The 21,827-nt window shown below is 34.4% G+C and overlaps 1 protein-coding gene across 1 annotated transcript in view; it reads right to left on the bottom strand.

Moving 5' to 3' along the window:
• RYR2 (ryanodine receptor 2) overlaps nucleotides 1–21,827 on the bottom strand; it is a 470,020-nt gene that overhangs the window by 99,293 nt on the left and 348,900 nt on the right. The window contains exons 61-70 of the mRNA XM_064509351.1: nucleotides 21,478–21,593; nucleotides 19,743–19,807; nucleotides 18,456–18,577; nucleotides 15,191–15,240; nucleotides 9,059–9,119; nucleotides 7,102–7,340; nucleotides 6,073–6,154; nucleotides 3,716–3,846; nucleotides 1,649–1,969; nucleotides 58–298 (exon numbers count right to left, since the gene is read on the bottom strand). Coding sequence (XP_064365421.1) covers nucleotides 58–298; nucleotides 1,649–1,969; nucleotides 3,716–3,846; nucleotides 6,073–6,154; nucleotides 7,102–7,340; nucleotides 9,059–9,119; nucleotides 15,191–15,240; nucleotides 18,456–18,577; nucleotides 19,743–19,807; nucleotides 21,478–21,593 — 1,428 coding nt within the window. The remainder of the gene's footprint in view (nucleotides 1–57; nucleotides 299–1,648; nucleotides 1,970–3,715; nucleotides 3,847–6,072; nucleotides 6,155–7,101; nucleotides 7,341–9,058; nucleotides 9,120–15,190; nucleotides 15,241–18,455; nucleotides 18,578–19,742; nucleotides 19,808–21,477; nucleotides 21,594–21,827) is intronic.

Genomic DNA, 21,827 nt, shown 5'->3' with positions numbered 1-21,827 from the left:
TAAGAGATGATATCAATAAATAGGAAGTTTTTAAGAGACCTATTCCTCTCCACATACCTGTTATAATCCACAAATCTAATCAACAAAGGGTAGAAGGCATAGAGGTCCCGTGCCAAAGTGGTGAACTCATCTAGGATGAGCAGTTCAGCCTCCGACATGTCACCTCTGCCTTCTGCTCTTAGGTGTTCTTCATCCGATACAACCACTGCTGCTTTTTTCTTTAGCTTATCCATCAGTGGCAGGAAGTGTGTCTTTAAGAGCTGGGGCTTCGCTTTGCTTATGATGGGCTGGGAAAACACTATTTAAGGCAATCAATATTATAATATACATCTGGCCACAAAATATAAATAAAAACTTTTACTTTTACTTTATTTTTTCTAGGCTACAGAGTAAAATCCTGTCCCCATTGAAATCAGCAGAAGTTTTGCCACGAATTAAATGTGGTCAGGATTTCACATAGTCAATTTTTTTTCTCACTATGAGGGCAAAAATTACAAATTCGTAGACTCAGCTTTAAAGATCATAAAGCTTGAAATGTTTCTTTACTGGCATTTTGGCAACATATTTGCCTGTATAATTTTACTGAATAACATAATAATTGTTCAATGGTATATATGGGTGAATACATATAGTGATATGGCGTACACACAGGTTTTCTTAGCCACTGGCTCTTCTTTTGAACTATGCTTTCTAACTTGACTAAAGTAGCACTAGAAAATGTCCTCTAGGTATTTGCAGGTTCACTGAAAAAAGCTGTTTGTATTTGTCATACACATTAGGACACTGGAGGGCTTCTGTAGACAGAAATGAGACTGATTCAACCATGCCTCAAGCAGTCATTTGAGACTTGTTACCAGAAGCTTTTTGCAAATGTACTCATAAAAATTAATATGCAAATTAGCACTTCATCTGGGCCTATTATAGTAAAAACATTTTTAATACATCTATTACATAATAAGGATTTCAGGCAACTATCATTTATTCTTAGACTATATTATATCACTAGCCCTCAAAAGACTAGGAATCCAAACCACTACCCTGAATGAAATGACTACTACAGTGGTCAAGTATTGAAAAGTCATATGCAAGCCTAATTGAAAAGCTGAAATCTCAAGATTGAAGTGTCTTTTCCTTACATATTGTAAGGTTTAGAAATAAACTAATTTAACATAAATTTTAAGGTGTCATCCCAATGAAGTTAACATAATGATTACTAAAACTGATGATGAATCCGTTTCCATATTTTATCATAACAGGAATGCCAGGTATACAGTTTCAAAACAACATTTTAAGGATGAAGCTTTCATACAGAATAGCACGGAACTGCCTAATGCTTGCAAATGGGAACCTGCTATATAAAGAAAATAGGCAGAATAATTATGATCCTTTAATTCAGTATAATACAAAATGTGTATCTGTATGTTCCTGGGCAAAAGAAGTGGTCTAATGAACTTCTTAAAATACTTATTAAGAAATTAAAATATACTGCTCTTCCTTTATACTTAGCATTTCTGGTTCATCAAGATTTGTACTGTTTAAAAACATTAGAAAAATATGAGTGCTGTTTTGCTCCAGCATTAACAGAGTGAATGTGGAGTAATTCTACGTAAATCAATAGTAATTGTTTTAGATATTTTTTTAATCTTACCTGCTAATCTCTTCATCCATGCTCCTTCATCAATACCAAGGTTGTTATAGATGATTTTCAGTATGTTACCCAACAGAGTGTTCATGTGCTCTGATGTCAAGGCTGTACAACACATTTCAGCCTTGTCAGGGTTATTTTCTGGCCCATGTTCCCACCAGTGTGACATGTAACTACACAGCATAGGCAGTATCACTTCCATTATATGTGGCATTTGTGTGTAACGAATACCAGACTCTGCCAGTTCCACAATTTCTTCCATTAGTTTCACCAAGGAAGGAATATTTGGGCAGACCTCTTCTACACCAGTAGGCAAATTGAGAACTATTAAAAAAAAGAAAAAGAAGAAGAAATAAACTATATATTACAGGAAAAATAATTATCTCCAATTTCTTTTCCATACCACTTTAATCTTCTATTTATGCTTAAGCCCTTCTGGCTCAAGAAAAGAGACAGAGTGCTTTTATAGCATTGAGTAGTAAACTTATTATACATAAGCTTCCATGGAAATACAACTCTTTGCAAAAAAAGTAATTTTCCAACAATTAAATTAATACAGCAGAATGCAGCATCTGAATTCATTCTATATTTAAAATTAAGCTTAAATTCCAGAATTACTTCTAACATGAGCTTTCGAGTTGAGGAAACAAATTGAAATAATGAAACACCTCTCTACGACACATCAGATGAGACCTGGTATGCTAATAGAAAGGAAAAAAATAATTTCCTGGCCTAATGAATAGAGCAAATTCTGTGAAACTGAATTCTGTGGGTAAGTTTTCAATTGTAAGCGTTTGCTTTTCAAGTTATTTAATTTTCAGTTTTTTCCTCTGAAAACCTTCTGCAATTGCCTTTATTTTTGCAGGCAACTTCTTTCACCTACAAATACCTTTAAGCACAACCATTAGCTATTGAATGTCTAAGATCCTGATGTACACGTGCATTGAGGTATACAGACATCTAAACACAGAAATTTTAGCTTGCAAACTATGAATACAACTGCTGGCACCAAGATAAACATAAGCTTTTCCCCCAAACCTTCTGCTCTTAGTAAGATCTAAATACACTTCACACAGTCATCTCAGATTTTTATTAAAGCTTCAAACAATTTTGGAAAACTAATTTCTGTTAAAATCAATCAAAATATAGTTGATTGTCTTTCTAGATGTATTGAAATAGCTAGAATACATAACATAACTAAGCATGGGTGCTGATATCTCCAAAATAAGATACTAGAGCTCTTTGAGGAATAAATCTAGTATGCTCCCTTTTTTAAAAATTAAGATGAAGCTAAAAATACGATGCCATTATGAGCTCGCATCAAATTCCCTCTCATCTATACATATCATACATCTATACATATGTGATACAGTTCACATTTTGCATATATGCACACTTCGCACACTTCTATTATATCTTCTATCCCTATTTACCACAGGAACAAGTAGCATATATGTCCTTATTCCCCAGCTATGTTTTTGGATAAGAAACATCTCAAGAGTTGCAGAATGGAACACAAAGGTCTGTGCTAAATAAACACATGCAACTTTATTGGAAAGGATCTGTATTGTGTCTTGTATTTCAAACAGAGAAAAAACAATTTACCTACTACTCCACCATGTACTTACTTTCTAAAGGTAAATTTACTTCGTAAAGGTATGTCCTTAATTGAGGCAAAATACTTTTGCCTCTATTACAAGTGTGTGGGACCTAATATTTGCATATGAAAAGTGAGGAACTAAAGTTACTGATTAGAACAAAACCTTTTATCATCAAATATACAATATCTGAATTATTACCAATGCATGAAATCCCTTCAATAAATTGATTCCAAAGTGGTAAGAATAGTATCTGAAAATGAAAATACTGGTATCTTTAAAAATGTAAAATATTCAGTTTTATAACATTTAGCCCACTCATTTAGGAAAGAAATACAACCCAGAGAGTACAAGAAAATTTTTGACTTAATAAATGCATTTTGCATGTATTTTATAAGGCAAGCAACATTTATAGCAACATTTATAGTCAAATCTGTGTTTGCAAAGCCATCATGTGAGGTTCTGAAAATACCTGCTCTGTCTCTTGCATTCTTGGTATTGTAAATTGAGTAGGTATTATGTTTGTTCAAGTGAGTTTCCAAAAAAGCCACTGGAAATGCACCCGAGAAAGCAGCCAAGCATTCTCCTAGTGCTGATCGTTGCCTGTGAAATAACAAACATAGGTTAATACACACATCTTTGATGTCTGAATATACTTCGGGGTAGTTCTGTACTGGCCTTATTTTACTATGAGATATACTTGTCTCAAAGAGAGAAACCACTACATTATTAGGATCATCAATACACAAAGAAGAAAAAAAAGTGTGTAGTCTGCTGCAGTACAGCAGCCATCTGCTAATGTATGAATGAAATGTTAATACATAAAATATCAAAGATGGCTTACTTTGCTGAGAGCAAATGCGGAACATACAGGGAAAATGCAAAGTCATCATAATAATGCCTTTTGTTCTGTTACTTTCCTCTCAGTTTTACTGAATTTCTAATCTCTATTATTAAGAAAAAGCTACTGGATAGACTGATGTATCAAGAGGCCAAATACAATTATATCTAAGTTATCTAATTTCCTCTTTCTGAGATACAGCAATAAGCATACCTTGGGCTAACACGAAAGTCAAATTCTTCACAAAGTGGAAAATTGCTACTACTACACATCAATAACGCTAAAAGTCTTGCACAAAAACTTTACTCTCATCTCTTCAAATATATGACAACATTTATTTGACAATCAAAACTACTTAATTGTGCCAAAATCATAAACAGCTCTCTGAAGCAAGTGATCCCCTATCACTTCACATGGGTCCTTTAGGAGCAATTAAAACTGCTCTGTCCATTTTTCAGTCTGGTTGATCAGAGCAGATTTTAAATACTCAATAAATGCTTAGCTGCTCAAGCTGAGCCACACAGACAAGAGAACTCCACAAGTTCAGTGAACTTCCAGATGAAAAAGGGCTCCAAACTGATAGATCAGAAGATTCACCTTAGGCCAATAGTTTTTCTCATTTTAGAAACTTACGTCCTTTCCAGATGCCACTCATTAAACTTAACTTTATTAAATCTATGCCCATTACTATTTTTCCTGCTTGCTTCTTCTTCCCTTACTGGTTCTTTTCATTAGATCTACAGAAGCAGAACATATCTTTCACATATACCTACCAATAGCATGCTGCAAGCTTTTGGCTTGTGATAATGCTTATAGACAGCTATACATGAAAATTTTTACTTACACAGATATTTGCAAATATGAAAAATATATGTAATCATAGAAACAAAGTAAACTCCATGTAGTGAAAAATTTACATTAATCTGCATATACTTCTCTTCTTCACTAGAAAACAACTATTTGTGGCCATGGCTAAAATGAGCAAGGTCCAAAGATGGTATGCCTGTATACGCTACTATGAGCATACCGTTACAGACAGATGCTCAGAGGACCATGGTTATTCTAGGCTTATGGAGATCTTTCATCTTAACTACAAAACCCACTGCATTTATTTGCCAAATACCAAAATCAATGAATTCCACATACCCTGTAGAAATAATGAGACCTAGTTTACCACAGATGTGTATTTTATTACTTATAGCCATTAACCCACACCTTTCTTCACATTGTCTCCTATGATACTGACACCAAGCAAGAGACAGTATTTCCTGTGGCTGGTCTGGAGTTACACACAGGTTGATTTGCTAGCCAGTGTATATATATATTCTAACTCGTTAGCTGACTGCTACCAAAATGTGAAATGTCTGAATTCTGGCTAGCCTTCCCTCCGAACAGCACTAATCACTATATGGGAACTAATTTCTTTGAAACTTTTAAGAACTGAATAACCTCGAGACCTCTACTGTTTGGCCAAATAATAAGGTTTAAATAGACCAAAAGCAACTTGGAGAGAAGTTAGCAGATACAGAGATGCACAAACAAAAAGCAATTATAAAGTCTCATTTCTTTAAGTGACTGAACTAGAAAACATTTTACATTAGTGACAAATAAAGTAAGTTAAGGATAATGAGCAAGAAATATACAACACAGTTAACGAATATAAAAAGAATAATTATAACAATAGCTGAGCTGAAAGATGTATTTTTACAATTCCACAGTTGGACCTCAAATCAAGTGATATTTAGTGTAAAAGATCCTTTTCTCTGTAATTTCTGTTTTAACTAAGTGTATTTTGACAAATGTAAAATGTAACTTTCTAGCTGTGTTATAATAAATGCTGCTGCATTCTGCTTAACATTTGAGCATTTTTTCCTGTTAAGATATGTTTTCACCAAAAATCTCTTCCTATACTCATTTCTGGACAGCATATTCATTAAGTTAAATATAAACAAAAAAGAGGAAAACAGAGGAATACTTTTTCTTCTTACCGCTCTACATAGATACTCTTGCTGGTTCCCAGAGCATATAAACTGGCCAATATTCTGTAACAAGAGACCTGAACATCTTCCACTAAAGAGAAGAAAACGATAGGTATGAAAAGATTCTTTTCACAATCTGTAGGATTAACACACAGGGATAAGTTCACTGCATTTCTTTTGCCAATAGGTGCATTAATGATATCAAGCGATCAAAGACCATTCACTGAAGCCACTCTCTAAATACATATATAAATAGCCCTCTGACCATTCAGTGCCATAGTTTTTGCTCAAAACTTCCACTTAATTCAATTCAAAATTACCAGCTAAGGTAACAATCATATTTCATACATCACTAGTGTGCTTTCTGCAAATAATGGCACGCCAACGCTTACGGGATAATATATGATTGTATAATCTGAGAATTTATTAATTTAATACCTACAAAAGACACTGAATCTGCCATAATCATAATGTCTACAGAAATGGAGCCTCAAATACATTCGTTTTCTTCAGGAGCTCCTTCTGCTTTGCCTTAGGGTCTAAGATACACCCACCCAAATTCCCTGTTAACTTAAACTGTGCAAAGAGGCATTTATAAGACAGTTTTATAGCAGTCTTTTGAGCTTTCTTCAAAACTCTATGCAAACACTAATTTTTGCACCAAACTGTTCTTGTGGTATGATCTTTTATAGATCTATAAACAGCAGCAAAGACAGATTAAGTTATACAAAGTAATTTTTTGTACAGGAACTTGCATAAAGTCACAGTAAATCTATGGTGGAGTCAAAAACAAAATCGAGCTTTCTGACTGCCTCATCACAACCACATCCTCTTTCATATTTATACAAAGTCCAGTAAAACCTGTAGACTTTGTTCTAAGTTGATTACAGCAAACATTTGTTTAAATCAATGACAATTTTGTCAAAGTAACATAGGATTTGTCCTTCTTTAATAGAAATGACAGCCTAGTAGTGCTTACATTGTGCTTGACATAACAGATATTTTAGCAGCATAGCATTTCTAAAACATGATACATACATATTAAATCTTCCCCAAACTGGTGCTGTGCAATATGCTCAAATAATGAAGATAGCACCGGTAGAAGAGCCACTGTGGTATAATTAATGATTTGTGTCACTCCCTTTGGCTGGTTTCTGGTGTGTGTAAACTGGCCTTGCTTAAGATTTTCCATTGTTTTCTCCAGATCCTCAGCAGCATTGTCCAAAAATGCTCTCAATGCCATCTTAACAGACTCCAGACCAGTTTTCATCACAGTCCTGTATATAGCATTTAAGGAAAAAAAAAAAAAGAGAATATGCTATTAGACAAGTATGAAATAAAGCCTAGTATTGATTATATGAAATAGATAATAAAGATCTGAGTAAAAAACTTTCCAGATTCTAAAATCTCAGAGAAGCACAACCTACTGAAACACTGTTTCATAGGTTATCTGCAGAACATAGGGATATTTTATTTAGTTTCCCATTGACAATATACAGATCCTTTTAAAGAAAGGGATTAATTTGCCTCCAGAGGAAAAAACAAATAAACAAGAAAAAAAAAAAAAACAAAAAAAAAAAGAAGAAGAAAATTGAATGAGCCTGCTAGTCATCACTCTAGGGAGAGAAGAACTATCTTAAGCTGTATCTCAAAAACTCTTCCCAACCATGATGGTCATATTTCTGCCTCCAGGACAAGAACATCAGAGAGGAATGAGTGCAAGCCACCAAATCTATAGATTAAAAACAAACAAACAAACAAAAAACCATAAAAACATAAATGCATTGATTACATAACTATAATCAGCCATACAATGGTATAATCCAGGAGAATTATTCCCATGTCTGTTTTAATTAGCTCTAATGTAGAGATCCTGTGTTTAATGGAAAGATTTTATTTATGTATGTGCAGGTATGAAATAAATCCAGGTGAAAAATTCTTGATTGACAGATGTGAGTCTTTTTTTTTTTTTTTTTTTTTTTACAGTGTAAATATATACAGTTTTATTGGCGATATTTTCAAACTGCCATATAAACTCTATGAATCCTTTAATCTTCACCTGGAGATATTTCTACATCGCTACCAAAAGCTAAGTTGGTGATCTCTCTCTGTTTTTGTATCAAGACATTGCAACCTAATGGATTACTGTGCAACATGTAAGCCGTATTAATTGACTGTGATCATTACTCTACCCCATAGCAAATGGAAAGTAAAACATGTCCCTTTAAGCCACTGTGAACATATTGAGTAAAAGAGCTGATGTGGGTCACCTGCATGTAGCACATTCATTTAATTTATTGAAAGTAAATGCAAAGCGAAAACAGTTATCTTAAACTACCATAAAGCTAGTTTAAACTATCATGTTTTGCTTCACAGTTTCAAAGATTTAAAAGTCAGCTATCAATACAAATACTTGATTGCCCAGCTGATGAAAAGGAACTTATTACTCTTCAATATTTCAAGATTGTCTGCCTCATCCATTTATGTTGCAATGGCTTGAGCAGCTCAATTTAAATTAACTTAAAAGTACCACTGAATTCAATTTAAAGGCTCTTTGTTCGTGTTCAAATCAGAGCCTAAATTAACTTTGCAATGAAGACATTCTGTAAGAGACAGATATACTGCACTCCATGTGCATTTAACTCCTAAATATTTTGAGGAAACAGCTTAAACAAAAGAGTAAATATTTTCAGTGTTATTTTAATTTTAAGACAGTCACGTAATCAAAACCAGAAGAACAAAGAGCCAGCAGCTTTTGGATACCACTGATCCAAACCGAAACTGACAGAGTAACCTAAAAATCTTGTTCTGCCAACACCTAGATAATCAAAACTAGTAACTGCTTTCCAGGAGGAATTCTTTTTAGTACAGTAACTTCTTCCCTGAGTTTGGAAATTCTGTAGCCTTACACAGGTAGCCTAAACAGGACTGCATATGGGCTAAGTTCTCTTTTAAAAAATTTCCTTTATACTTTGGAAAATATATTCAGCATTACCTTGCATCCAAGGTCTGGCCCAGTATATGAAGACAGTTGACAATTGATGCTGCATCATTTCCTAAATAGAAAAGAAAATTACCCACCAATTAAGCTGAGTATACTTAAGAGCATCCCTACTTTCTGCTAACTATATCTCTGGTTTTAACAAAAAGGTAAATGACATAGTGGAGGAGCAATTCAACTTCTGCATAATTTTAACAGTCAAGTTAAAAACATGCAGTTTGTTGTCTTAGCCTTGTTTACACAAATGCAGTAACTAGAGGCAGTATAGCATCTCTCATGAAATAGCTGAGGCAGTCAAGAAGGAAGCACTTAAATGTGAGGTTAATTAAAGCTGCAGTGTATTGACTGGTTTTCACTTTTATAAATTTTACTTTATTTGATTTAAGTATATCTGAATATACATGTTCCCCCTTTTAGTAAAATAAAAGCTGTTTAACTCTCTCAAGCTGCTATTGCAACACTGACAGGAAGAAATCATTTAAATAAAATGGCATCAAAAAAGTTAGCCCACTTGTATTACTAAAAAGGCTGCAATTATTTATAGTGGGATCAGGCGCACCTCACATGAGTAACAGTCTCTGATATAACATGTACTTCCCATCATTAATGATTTTTTTTTATATGTATGTATGCAGAAAGAGAATACACACACACCTTGTGTGCACATGTACATACTAAAACACTGCCATATATAAGCCACCTCTAAGTTCACTTTTTAAATCCAGGACATATTTAAGCTATATAAATTTAATACACAGGTTATTTAATTGATTTTAAAAAAATCCCTACAAAAATGAAAATATCCTTTTCTTGCTTCTCTATGCCTTTAAGATTTCTCAATTCAAAACAAACAAATGAAAACAAATCAAATGTTTAAGACACATTTCTAAAAATCCTGTCATCTGCATATGGTGTATTGTATTTTATCAGCATGGATTACTACACTTGAAAATATAAGTGAACATACAGCTAAAAGCAGTAACTGTTTCCATGAAACAAAGATTTAAAAAGATAAATTGCAAGGAAGGAGTGGGGAGTTTATTGCAGCATTGAGAAGATTTTTCTATGGTATCAAAATCAGGAGTTATTTTTGTGGTGTGGACCCATAGCAGATTAAACCAATCTGAACCACAGCTTCCATGGCTGTCCTTACCTCTGCAGCCCCACTCTCCTTGCACTGGCATTGGTGGTCATGCAATGCTGTAGTGAGCAGATGAGGAAGCTGAGATGGCCCAAACAAATCTTAGCAAAAACCTCCCCAAAGATTAGGGTTTTTGTCAGCTCCTGAGTTATTTTAATGCTCTGGCGAAAGGCATGCCAGAGCTGATGAAGAGGAGGGGCATGTCATTACCATGCAAATGATAGGAGGGATAAAGGGAGGTACTTGAGGCAACCCTGACTTAGACTGGGGCTTAGGCTGTCGTGAAGTAGTACCCTAACATTCACAGTGCAGGTGGGTATATGCTGCATGCTACAGTGCACTACAGAGATGCTCACTCCAGTTCCCTGAAAATTTACCTTGGCTATCTCTTTACACTATGTAGACATACTTCAAGAGCCATATGTTTATCAAGAATTAGGTACTCTCTTTAGTGAAGATTAGATGGAAGAGGCAAAAACGGATCCAGACATTCTGAAAACCAGACAAGCTTTAGGTGTATCTCTGTAGCGGATACTGCAGTTTGGGGGGGGGGGGGGGGTCTTAATAATAAAATTGTCATAAACTCTGCTGAGATATGAAAAATATGTTCTAAAGGAATGTTAAAAGACTATCCAGTTAAGCAGTTTTTAAAAGGGCCTACTTAAGGGCCTCACACCAGAAACTACTGTCTACATGACTACCTTAAGTCAAGCAAGATTAAAAAGGGCTTTGAATCTATGCCTGAAATGTGGCTAGAACTCAGGTTTGTGGCGCAAACTGCAGACTTAATCACTACTCCATTTAGTTACCATAACACACATTTTATTTGGAATCATCTAGTTTAACTTTACTGGAAGTTGCTTTGACAACATAGTAGTTGGAGTACTGATGGCCTGTCAGTTAGTTCTCCTACACAGAACCAGAACTAACTCTAGCAGTCATTCCTACCTCTCTCATGAGTCGATATAACTATAGTTTGGCACCATAAAACCAACTCTTTCCTTTCTTAAGTAGACCTCGTAATTGTGTACACACTTTAAAAGATGAATTACTTTGGGAGGTTGATTTGCACCACTGAATTTTCTAATTCTGATGATAAGGCAATCTGTATATTTCAGAAGACCGCAGTAAACATGCATTTTAATGAGACACTTGCCACTTTCTATGTTGAAACAAGAAGCAAAGGTCAATCAGTTTACCCACTTCAAAAAAAATACAGAAAATCATTTCTCTTAAGTCTAGTAATACACACAGTTCAGTCATCTGGAAAAAGCTTTCACAATTTCAACCAGGATATCAGAGCAGAATTCAGCAAACATCATGAATTCAGGCCGCTTCAATTTGAATTGATCCAAGTACTATACTTTGGCCAGGCATTACCAACACAGCAGTAAAAACAGACTTTCAAAATTATTGTGTAACTTCTTTCCTGGAGTTTCTCTTGGCATTTATAACTGAAGACAGGATTTGTTACAGACTATTGCAGTATGCAATTTGCTATGAAATACAGCTTTTGGTTCAGGGGAAATTCTGGGTCTTGCTTTTGTTCGAAGTCATGCATTTAGTTGTTTTCACTGTGTTTTTAACATAAAAAGACACAAAAAAATAGTATTTTTGAATATTTTACTTAAAAATGCCACAGTAACAAACTCCAAACAAATCCTTTTAATGTCAACATTTCAAGAATTTAGTTTGTTTCAAACCTGAGATCAGAAGCCAATTTCAGATGACCAAGATTTTTTTTTAAACTGAGCAATGAAACCTAAAACTAGGGTGGTTATACTGAAATTAATTTTATTATTATTGCAAATATTTCAGAGTGGTTAAGAAGGCTGTGAGAGAGCTAACTAGCTTCTAACCACCCATTTAATTCAAAGTACTAAAATTCTCTCTCATGCTGAACACTCTATATTGAACCATCACACAGTATCTCCATTAGAAACCAACTCTATTTACAACTTTTCAAGTCTAATTCTTTCTCAGAATGTCACTTCTAACAAACAATTGTTTAAAAGGCAGAAGAAAATGAACATTATATCTGTAATTTCTATTAATGTATTTTGCTATATTCATACCTTAAATTTAAAATGTTCTTTTTTACTAATTAAAAATGTTCTTGGTTTTCAGAAGTCTGAAAGCTAGGTACAAAACAATCTGAAGGTAGAAATGAATGTTCAGTATAAAAACATTTTGTATGTCATGAAAAGAGAGCACATGAGAAGTACAATAGAATAAAAACTGAAACAAGCTTCTCCTTAAAGGAACTCTTAATATAACCACACGCTAACAATAACAGTTGAGACTGGACATATGCAAACATTAAAATAAAAGAGTTCAAGAGATTGTAAGACTAAAAGTATCCCAGGAACTAGTATGAAAATTAGGTAGATGGCTGGACCACTGCTCAGCATGTATTACAACTGCAGTTGATCACATGAACTGCACAGCTGAGTTTATTAAATAATTTGAGGTGAAGTCTTATGTATTTTAGAAAGCAATATTATTAACATATCAGGAGGGAAGAATTGCTCTATTGTGAAAGTGCCATGAATACTGTTTGGAGGATGCCTCACTGGAAGGTCTCCAATAAATTCAGAATGTAACTAGGCAGAGGAAACCTTCTGTCTCCTTTTAGTAACTCCTCTGATTATATTCTCTAAGTTCCTGAAAACAGGTGAGCAAAAGCAGGCCATTCTTATTTGATGACTTATCCAGCTAATTTTTGTTTCAGATTGCATGGGAATTTGATACTGATACTGAGAAAAAAAAGTTAAACTTATGTACTAATATAGCAAGAATGTCTGATCAGAGTTAAACAATATAGAAAAAGCAAATCAAATGAGCCACAGAAATTTGCTTTTTAAATTGAGAAAATAAGAATCCAGATGCTTAATTCACCAGAATTACTCACAGAAAAATTTCAAATGCAATCCACTAATATGTAAAATCAAACAACAAGTAAACCAACACAGTCTTAATGATGCATAACTACAGCTCTTCAACAGCAAATTATTAGGGTCCCAATCTAATTTCACAATATAAAGAAATAATAATTCCATACTGACTAACAACTCCATAATCTGAGTCTTAGATATCAGATGTGATTACCCATTTAAATTCACTCGGGAAGACTTTAATGCTTAACTTCCTATTTTGTCAAGACTTCTATACCTACGTGATTTTCTATACCAAGTTCAGCCTATGTGATTTTCACACATGCAGGTCTATCTTGAGAAGTCCCATTCAAATCCGCAATGAACATAAAGCATCTGTATGGATGCTTATAAAATAGCAAGCTCCATACCATCCACATAGGTTACTATTCAAAGTGCTTCCAAAATGCACAAGTAACTTCCTAGGCCCTATCAGTGCTCTGCAAGGCTGACCTCATGAACATCTTCCCCTCTTCCACACAGGTCTTGTCTTTGCAGGAGGAAGTGCAGTTCTTTTGATCATGTTGGCTACCATGACAAAACTCCCAGTCAAGGTGATCTTTGACTTTGACTTTGTCATAACTCATGGAAAAACTACAATATACTTTCGTGTAGGCATAACGATTTCATATTCTGTTCGTTACTGCATGCTGGGAAACTTGAGTTAAAAAACAAATGTTTTCCTTTGTGAAGATACAGCCACAGTAGTGAATCTCATCTGATCTCATCTCACCTGTCTCCTTCTACCACCTGAACCCAGCAGAGAATACTCCCCACAGCCCAACAAGAACAAAGCAGGCTGAGAAGTGAAATGGAAATCACCCTTTCTTTAGTACAGAAGAAAGTTGCACTGTCTTAGATTTTGAGCTTTAATTGTTCATTTTAGAAATAATCAGAAAAATGGATTCATATAAGAATGAAAACGATTTGCAAAATTTTAATAGTTTAGCAATGCCTGAACTAGTTCATTCTTGTGAAGAAATAGCCTAGGGTATATACCAGAGTATAGTATATATGTGACGTACTCTATATATATTTGTGACATATTCTACCCTTCACAAAGAGCTGTAACAATGCCAGACACCTGCAGAAATAACTCCATTCCTCCTATCATCTTTGACTTAACAGGCAAATCCACTCAGTCATCCCAAAATATATTTAAAAATAATATCCCAAAATAAATTCCATTCCTTCTCAGTCTACTGGTTTTGAAGATTTTGAAACACCACACTGCAGCAACAAATGAGATTCTTCCCTTCAAATGGAATGAAATAAATAGGAATTGAGTTAGTACATATTATCTTAATCAAATTCTAATAAGCTAGATAACTACCTAATTAGATATGCTTATGGATGCTGAAGTTTGCAGTGCATCGATTATAGAAGTTATATGCATACAGATGTGTGTTTTCAGCTCTCCTATCATTGCAACATAAGAAAAACTGCAGAGTAAATGACTGCACCACATATCTTATATAATGTATACACTTGATTTTACTTTGAATTGACTTCAATTAAGTGATTTTCACATGGCAAACACCAAGCCCCTATTAGATTTACATAATAGCAGAAAGATAGCAGACGTGCGTATGTGGAGTCAAGCACATCTGGGAATATGTAAGAATTCCACAGAACATCACTAAGCATTTCAGCCCACTACAAACTTTTCTTAATGACTTTCCAATATGAATGTGCAATTCTGATGCTTTATTTTTCCCATAGCAGGCCCATAAAAGTTGAAAAAAAATAACAAATATGCAATTATAATAAACGTGGTGAAATTCTTTGGTAGAATGAGTTCCAGGTATTAGTTAAACAAAACAAAAGAAAAACAACCCCAAACTGACAACTACAAAAGCGTTTCTTTTCATCTAATAAATTCGGTGATCTACCAACCTAAAAGATCATTAGTGGTCTGTGAAGACCATGCATTTCAGCCATGCAGCATGCAACAAAGCAGCATCTAACACAATGCAAAAATGACTAAAAAAAAAAAAAACAAAACCAAAAACAAGCAATGACCATGCTAGTATTTTTCAAGGGTCTCCTTACCAAACAGTGAAATCCTATGCCTGACAAGAACTCCAAGTTTGCAGAACAGGCTGAAGACAAAAGAAAAATAAAAGAGAAGAGAAAGAAAAAGGAAAAAAGGGGGGAAGGGGGAGAAGAAAGAAAAAAATAACAGCTGATATATGAGCAGGAAAAGCAACATGATGTCACGCAGAAAGAATCAATTATCTGAGCAGAATGTGGGACAGAATATTAAAGAAAGAGTTTTTAAGTGCATATCCTTGACAAACATGGTTAAATAAGCACATATTATAATTAAGGAAACAAAAAAAATTTAAAGCAAAGCTAATTAATATAAAAGCATCCTATATGAAAACCCACATGGAAATAACCATTAAAGCTATGAAAAGGAAAATATGGTCAGTGGGCTATTGAAGGTATCACCGACAATTTGGAAACAAAATGTAAGGAAATGAGATTAATTGAAGTGTTGGATGGCAAATTTTAATTAGTCTAATTGTCTAATTTGGATCTTGTCATCTTGAACATAGTAGGGATTTCTTTTTAAATACATTGCTTTTTAACACATTTAACATGAGAAATAGCCTCTTAAATGGTTAAAAACAAAAAAAATGGATATGATCAATGATTTCATTTCACATCTTTAAATTAATTTTTCTGCTGATGAGCAAAACTCCATTCAGAACAATGAAGAATGAATTTTTCTGTTAATTCATAGAAGCAGGAGCATACCACCCTACCCAGATTGACCTGGCCTCCAACTCTAAGAAGAGATTAGTTCAATCTTAATGATCCAGTTCAGTCTGAGAATTTTCTGGGAGAGTAACACCAATTATGGTGTTATTTTTTGTGCTGCAAAAAAACTAATCTGCCACAAATGGCATGAATAATATTATGTCATTTTATTAAGCTATTTAATCAATAGGTACATGGGCCAGTTATCAACCTCTGATTTAAAAGCAAAAGACGCCCTAAGCATGCTTGCAGTTTATGGATGGGTCCATTGGATCTGAACATGCTGTTCCATTGAGACTAGAGCACAGTATCAAATGGAAACACTTTTGCCTAGAATCAGAAGAGCTAGGTTATCATGGCACTACTTAGCCAGTGCACAGTGACCCACTACAGCAACAGCAACTGCTCTGTTTTACAAAAGAGTCTGGTTGGTGCATGTTCACGGATCTCTGCTCACTTTTCGTTCCATGAGGCAGGCATACACCGCATATTCCATTACAAGGATCTTGGCCCAGCTAGTCCAAAAGGAAAAGCTGTACAGAAGCTTGCTAACATCATATAAATCTTGCATCAGTTCAAATAAAGAGATTAAAAAGCTCTCAGTCTGTCTTACTTTCTAACCATACCAATGGTACTCAACTGACGGTAACATTCAGCAGAAGACATGTTTTCACAAAGTCAGACAGAATCTATTATGCATCTCCAGTGCAACTAGTTTAATTAAAAAAAAAACACAGTAAGATGGTTTACTGAAGGAGAAATGTACAAAATTCAATCCTGAAGAGACTAGTTGCAAGTAAGATACAAGATAACACTACAGTACTTCAGGAAGAGGTCTGACCCACATTTTCTCCAAAAGAGATCTGGATTTAATGTATTTGTTGAACATGTAATAGCTGCTGCATTTGCCGAGGTAGTCACTGCATTATCACTGCCCAAAATGATACTCTTCCACAGTTTAATGCATGGAAACTTATCTTTATTTGACAAAGAAAGCAGACAGAAACTGTTCTTATTTTTGAAGGAAATACTACATAAGATCTGTACCCAAAGAAATCTAAAGGGAAAACTAAACAGAAAATCCAAAATTCAGTTTTGGCAAGTTCTCTCCCATACTGAGAAGAAAAAAAAAAAACACCAAAAAATGTTGCATTCTATTAAAATGGCCCAAGACACCTTCCAGGGAGTGGATAATATAATGAAGTTTCCCTAATCTTTGAGAATTAAGAAATAAACTGCACAATAGCATTGGTTATAGCCATCATTCATCCAGGTTTCCTTGCACGTGTTTTCTTTTTTGACCTGACAACTTTTGTCCAGGATATCTGGATGCCAGGTTCAGTCAAGGTCAGGGCAGCTCTGATCTTCTTGCTGGGCTACTGCATATTCAGGAATCTCACATATACAACTACATGGCACATGTGCAGAAGTCCTGAATCCATGCAGCATGTATGCTGTTATATCCCTGTCTAACATATTCCAGAAACACTGGATTTATTGAACAGGCATGACATCCCAAATAAGAATATATTTTTGTCTAGGACATTCCAGACAGAAATATGGTAGCTCATACAATGGAAAATTATCAAGATGCACACATTTTAATGGAGTTTTTTAATTCTCTGAAGAAGCCATTCAGCCAAGCTGCCAGACCAGATGAGTCCATGAGATGACACAAGGTCAAGAGAACCATTCCATACTCTTAGTAAGGCTGCTAGAAATTTTGCTCAGTCATCACATGATCTTACAAACCTTCCATGTCTGTATGACTGTTAATTGGCTGCTTGCCTCAAGCAGCAGCAATTCAGTTTTGCATGGTTTAGTATGCAATAGCAGCCAAGAAGGCAACCATGATACTTGTACAGTGCAAGCAGGCATTAGGATCTTTGTTAAGCTTGTAGTGCACCTTACCAAATGGGAGGTGTGGGTTTCAATTTAATCAGAAGCAAGATTAAGTGAAAATATATCCTGGAGAGACAGTCTAAAAAGGGAAAACTTCAGAAGGATCAAGCTGAGATGTATGTCATGTTATTACTATTGCCAATATTATGAAAAACAAACAGCATAAAGAGTGCGATGCTGTTACAAAGTGTTACTTTTTGCAGGGGATGGTAATAATGCTACTTTCTGAAACTCAGTTATGGATAGGTTTTGCTTTCAAATCTATCACGAAATTTTGCAAGAATAATGACTTCTGTATACACCTATTTCTAACAGTGAAAACTGATACACAGTTATATAGCCTGTGCAGCAGACTGTGCAATGGATGTATTGTTGCACATGCTGATAAATTTCAGTTCCTGCATGCTAATATAACTAACTTTAAAAAAAAACAGCAAAAAAAAACCTACATAATCATAACTGTATGACCTCTCCTCTGCATTTTACACAGAGGATTTTCTTAAGGGGAAAGAAAATGAAAACAGCTTAATTTGTGTATTCATAAAGATATTTCTCTGCCTTTCACCTCTCATGTAACTAAACACTTTCCTAGAACAAACTGCTGTTCTTTACACACACACATATGCATTTATATGATTTTAAATTTTACCTTGTCACCATTTCCTTCTCCTTATTAGAGGCATGGCCTCCACTGCTGAGAGGCCTACTTGCTGCAGATAAGAAATAGAGGCGATGATTTTTGAAATACTGATCAATCAAAGGGAGCACAACCTGAAATTACATCAGAAACATGTGATTATCTGAGGACTTTCTGTACTATGTTTTGTATTACTCTTTACAACTCACAACTAGAGACAAAAGATTTCAAATGTGTTTTCTGCTTCAAATTCCCTTTGCACTTTTACTTTAATGCCTATTTTTCTTTGAATTTCTTTATTTTTCAAAGAAGTACTTAAAAAGTCATTAGAAAAGGCCTATGAAAAAAATTGAACATTTTCTCTGGAACTTGATCTGTGTTTCTTAGGAGGAGTACAAAGCAAGACGTACAATTAAATTTTATTTCACACCTTAAGTACATACTCAGACACAATCATTGCTCTCTGAACTTTTAAATGTAGGTTTAGGAAAAATTCAGCTACATCTGCCAGCCCACTAACAGCATTTAATGTTACATACTATCAAATAAAATTCTTTTATCCAAAAGCATCCTCACTCATCAAGGGCTTGTCCACAGAAGTTTTTTATTTACTTTTTTATTTATTTATTTACAATGTTAGCTTCCCAGTGGATGAACTTGCAGATGGTACTGTATGGTAGTACTTTAAGGTATCATAATTACAATTTACTGCAAGGATATGAGGGTTAGGGAATGCTGCAAACACCTGTCTTTGCTTATTCACTAATGAATTGAAAAGGCACTTTAGATATACACACACCAAGCAGCTTTCTAAGTGCCAGAAGTGTAAGCAGATTTTCTTAATTTATAGAAGATAATTCCTTCTTGGCACAATGAGACATCAGCATAGTTTTAAAACAAGGAAAGAAATAAAGCAGGTGACACAGAAAGATACTTGGCTGTATTCATTTCAATAACTATTGCTCACATTTAACTGCCTGAAGACTGTACAAGAGAATAATCTTCAGAACTAGCCAGTAAAAAGAAAATGTAGGTTAATCATGTGATGTTATGCATAACTGTACCATGGAGTAAGGGAACACTGAGAAAAGAATACAGTCCTGTAAATTTGTTCACATCTGTACTTCACACCACAGTTTTTTCAAGCTACTTCTATTATTAGTGCTTTAAATGAATTACATTAATAGAAATTTAACACAAAAAGTGCAAATATAAGAGTAATAATCATGTTTACTAACAAATACTTTCTAATTTGACATACTTATTACAGTGATAAAAATGAGCAAAGATATACTGTACTTTGGCAAAGAACTTGATTTCTTGTTCATATGGGAAGTGCTCTCCTTTGCCTCTGCTGCCACCATCTGCAGAGATAGAAAAATTAAGCTCCGTACTGCATATCATAATTAGTCTCTTCTATATTTTTCTTAAAAAGCATACACTGTAAACAAATAAAACTAGTGTTCTTTACACGTAGATTTAAGATACCACAGGATACACACTCATTAAGGAGGCATTTTATGACTATTTCACAACAAAAGTTACAGCAAATAAAACGGGCAGAGAATAATTGCCCAGATCTTCATAGATGTATGCTACTCTGGACATCTCATTGTCCATAGAGATATGAATATTTATGTGAGATGAAAATCTGATCCTACATTCTTATTTTTGTAGTTATTGGTAACACCTTTGGAAGGCCTTGCTCAACAGGGAAATAAACTAAGTATAACAACAAATGCATTAGAATAGTTAAGTAAGGACTTAAAGTATTAAAAAGAGAAGAAGTAAGGGCATGAGAGAAGTCTTATTTCTATGTTATCTCATGTACCTGAATTTCACAGAATTGATGTTAGCTTAGAGAAATCCAGCACACCTTACAGAAATAATAATATAATGAACTCTGATTCTGATTGAAAACATCTCTCCTGTAGTCCACAGCAGAAACAAAATGACCAGATTTGTATTACGTTTTTATGGACTTTCTGTCTGAAGAACAAAATTAATTAACATCTGCCCAACAGAAATTAATCAACAGAACTATCCATCTAAGATTAAACTTGTTTCACTTCCCCCATTATTATAAAACTCAAATACTATTTTGAGACATAATCTCATACAACTCCCAATCATGAGAAATGATTTAGCAGTGAGTTTTAGGAGATAAACTATTCATCATTTATTCATTATCTTCTTTTTACTTATCCCCTGATGTAAATGAATGGCATTTGTTCTAACAGTGTTTCTAATGTTCCATTATTTATTCATTATATTTCTTGTAGTTATGAAAAGAATTAGAAAACTAAGTAGAAAATGAAGCCTTGATAATCAGGCTGTAGGAACAGAAGTAACCCAGTGAGTTACCAAGGCCAAGCTTGTGTTACTATAAGTAACCACGGCATATAATCTTTCATAAATTTGGTAATCTCCACTTTAAAACTAGATAGGTTTTCAGATGAGCATTGATTTGATCTACATCATCAAACTTTAATTTTGTTGTTAACAAAAGCAGACTGAGTTGAACCGTCTCTTTCATAGCACTTTTGAGGTAACATGCCAGCTGCTTGCGAAAGACCATTTCCTACACTGAGAGTTTGTTAAAGAGGCTTCTCTGCTCAAGGTCCTCCTCCAGAAAAGAGTTCTGATTGGTACAAATGACTAGTTTAATTTGCTCTGTGAAAAAGTGATTACATGTGAGTAGTAAATATTAATGTGCACATGTCAGAGGTTATCAATTTGTGTACAAATTCAAGCAGAGAGCTAGTTTTGTTATTCAAAGAAGGAAAGCTGTCAAAATTTGGCAGAGTACCTTTCATCTGAAACCTCTATGCAAAGAATGAATTTGGGAAACAGGTATGAATATGTAAACTACATAAAGTTATCTTCTACACAGCTTTCCAAAAACCACCATCTTCATCAAATAAAGAAAAACTCCTTGTCTAAGAATATGCCACTTTTGGAAATTTTGTTTTTATAATTTCAAATATCTTTCTTAGTTAACAATACTTAATAAAATACGTAAGAATTACTATACCAAACTCCAGAATGTACTGATGGGCTTCATCCACATATCTTATAAGCTGCTGAAGAAAGCTGTAGGCAAAGCGTTTCTCAATGGAAGGCGTGTCTAATTCCAGGTCCTTAAGTCCTCTGAAATAAGAAGCAAGTGAATTTCCACATGTGCAAGGAGGACTCAAAGCAGGCTTCTCTCTTCAAATAGTCTGAGGCCATTTCCTCTGATGGTAACTACATGCTCATTAAAGTGACAAATATTTTCTCTGTTTGCAGTAGACAATAGTCTTATTTAGATTTTGATCAATTTTTCAAGATAAAATTCAGATTTCTTAAGTAGAAGTTTACAGAAAAATGAGACTAGGCAGTCAG

The sequence above is a fragment of the Dromaius novaehollandiae genome, chromosome 3 (genome assembly GCF_036370855.1).
Source record: "Dromaius novaehollandiae isolate bDroNov1 chromosome 3, bDroNov1.hap1, whole genome shotgun sequence".
Classification (NCBI taxonomy): Eukaryota; Metazoa; Chordata; class Aves; order Casuariiformes; family Dromaiidae; genus Dromaius; species Dromaius novaehollandiae.
The sequence above is the reverse complement of the archived record's forward strand: the minus strand, read 5'-3'. Positions and strand labels throughout refer to the sequence as shown.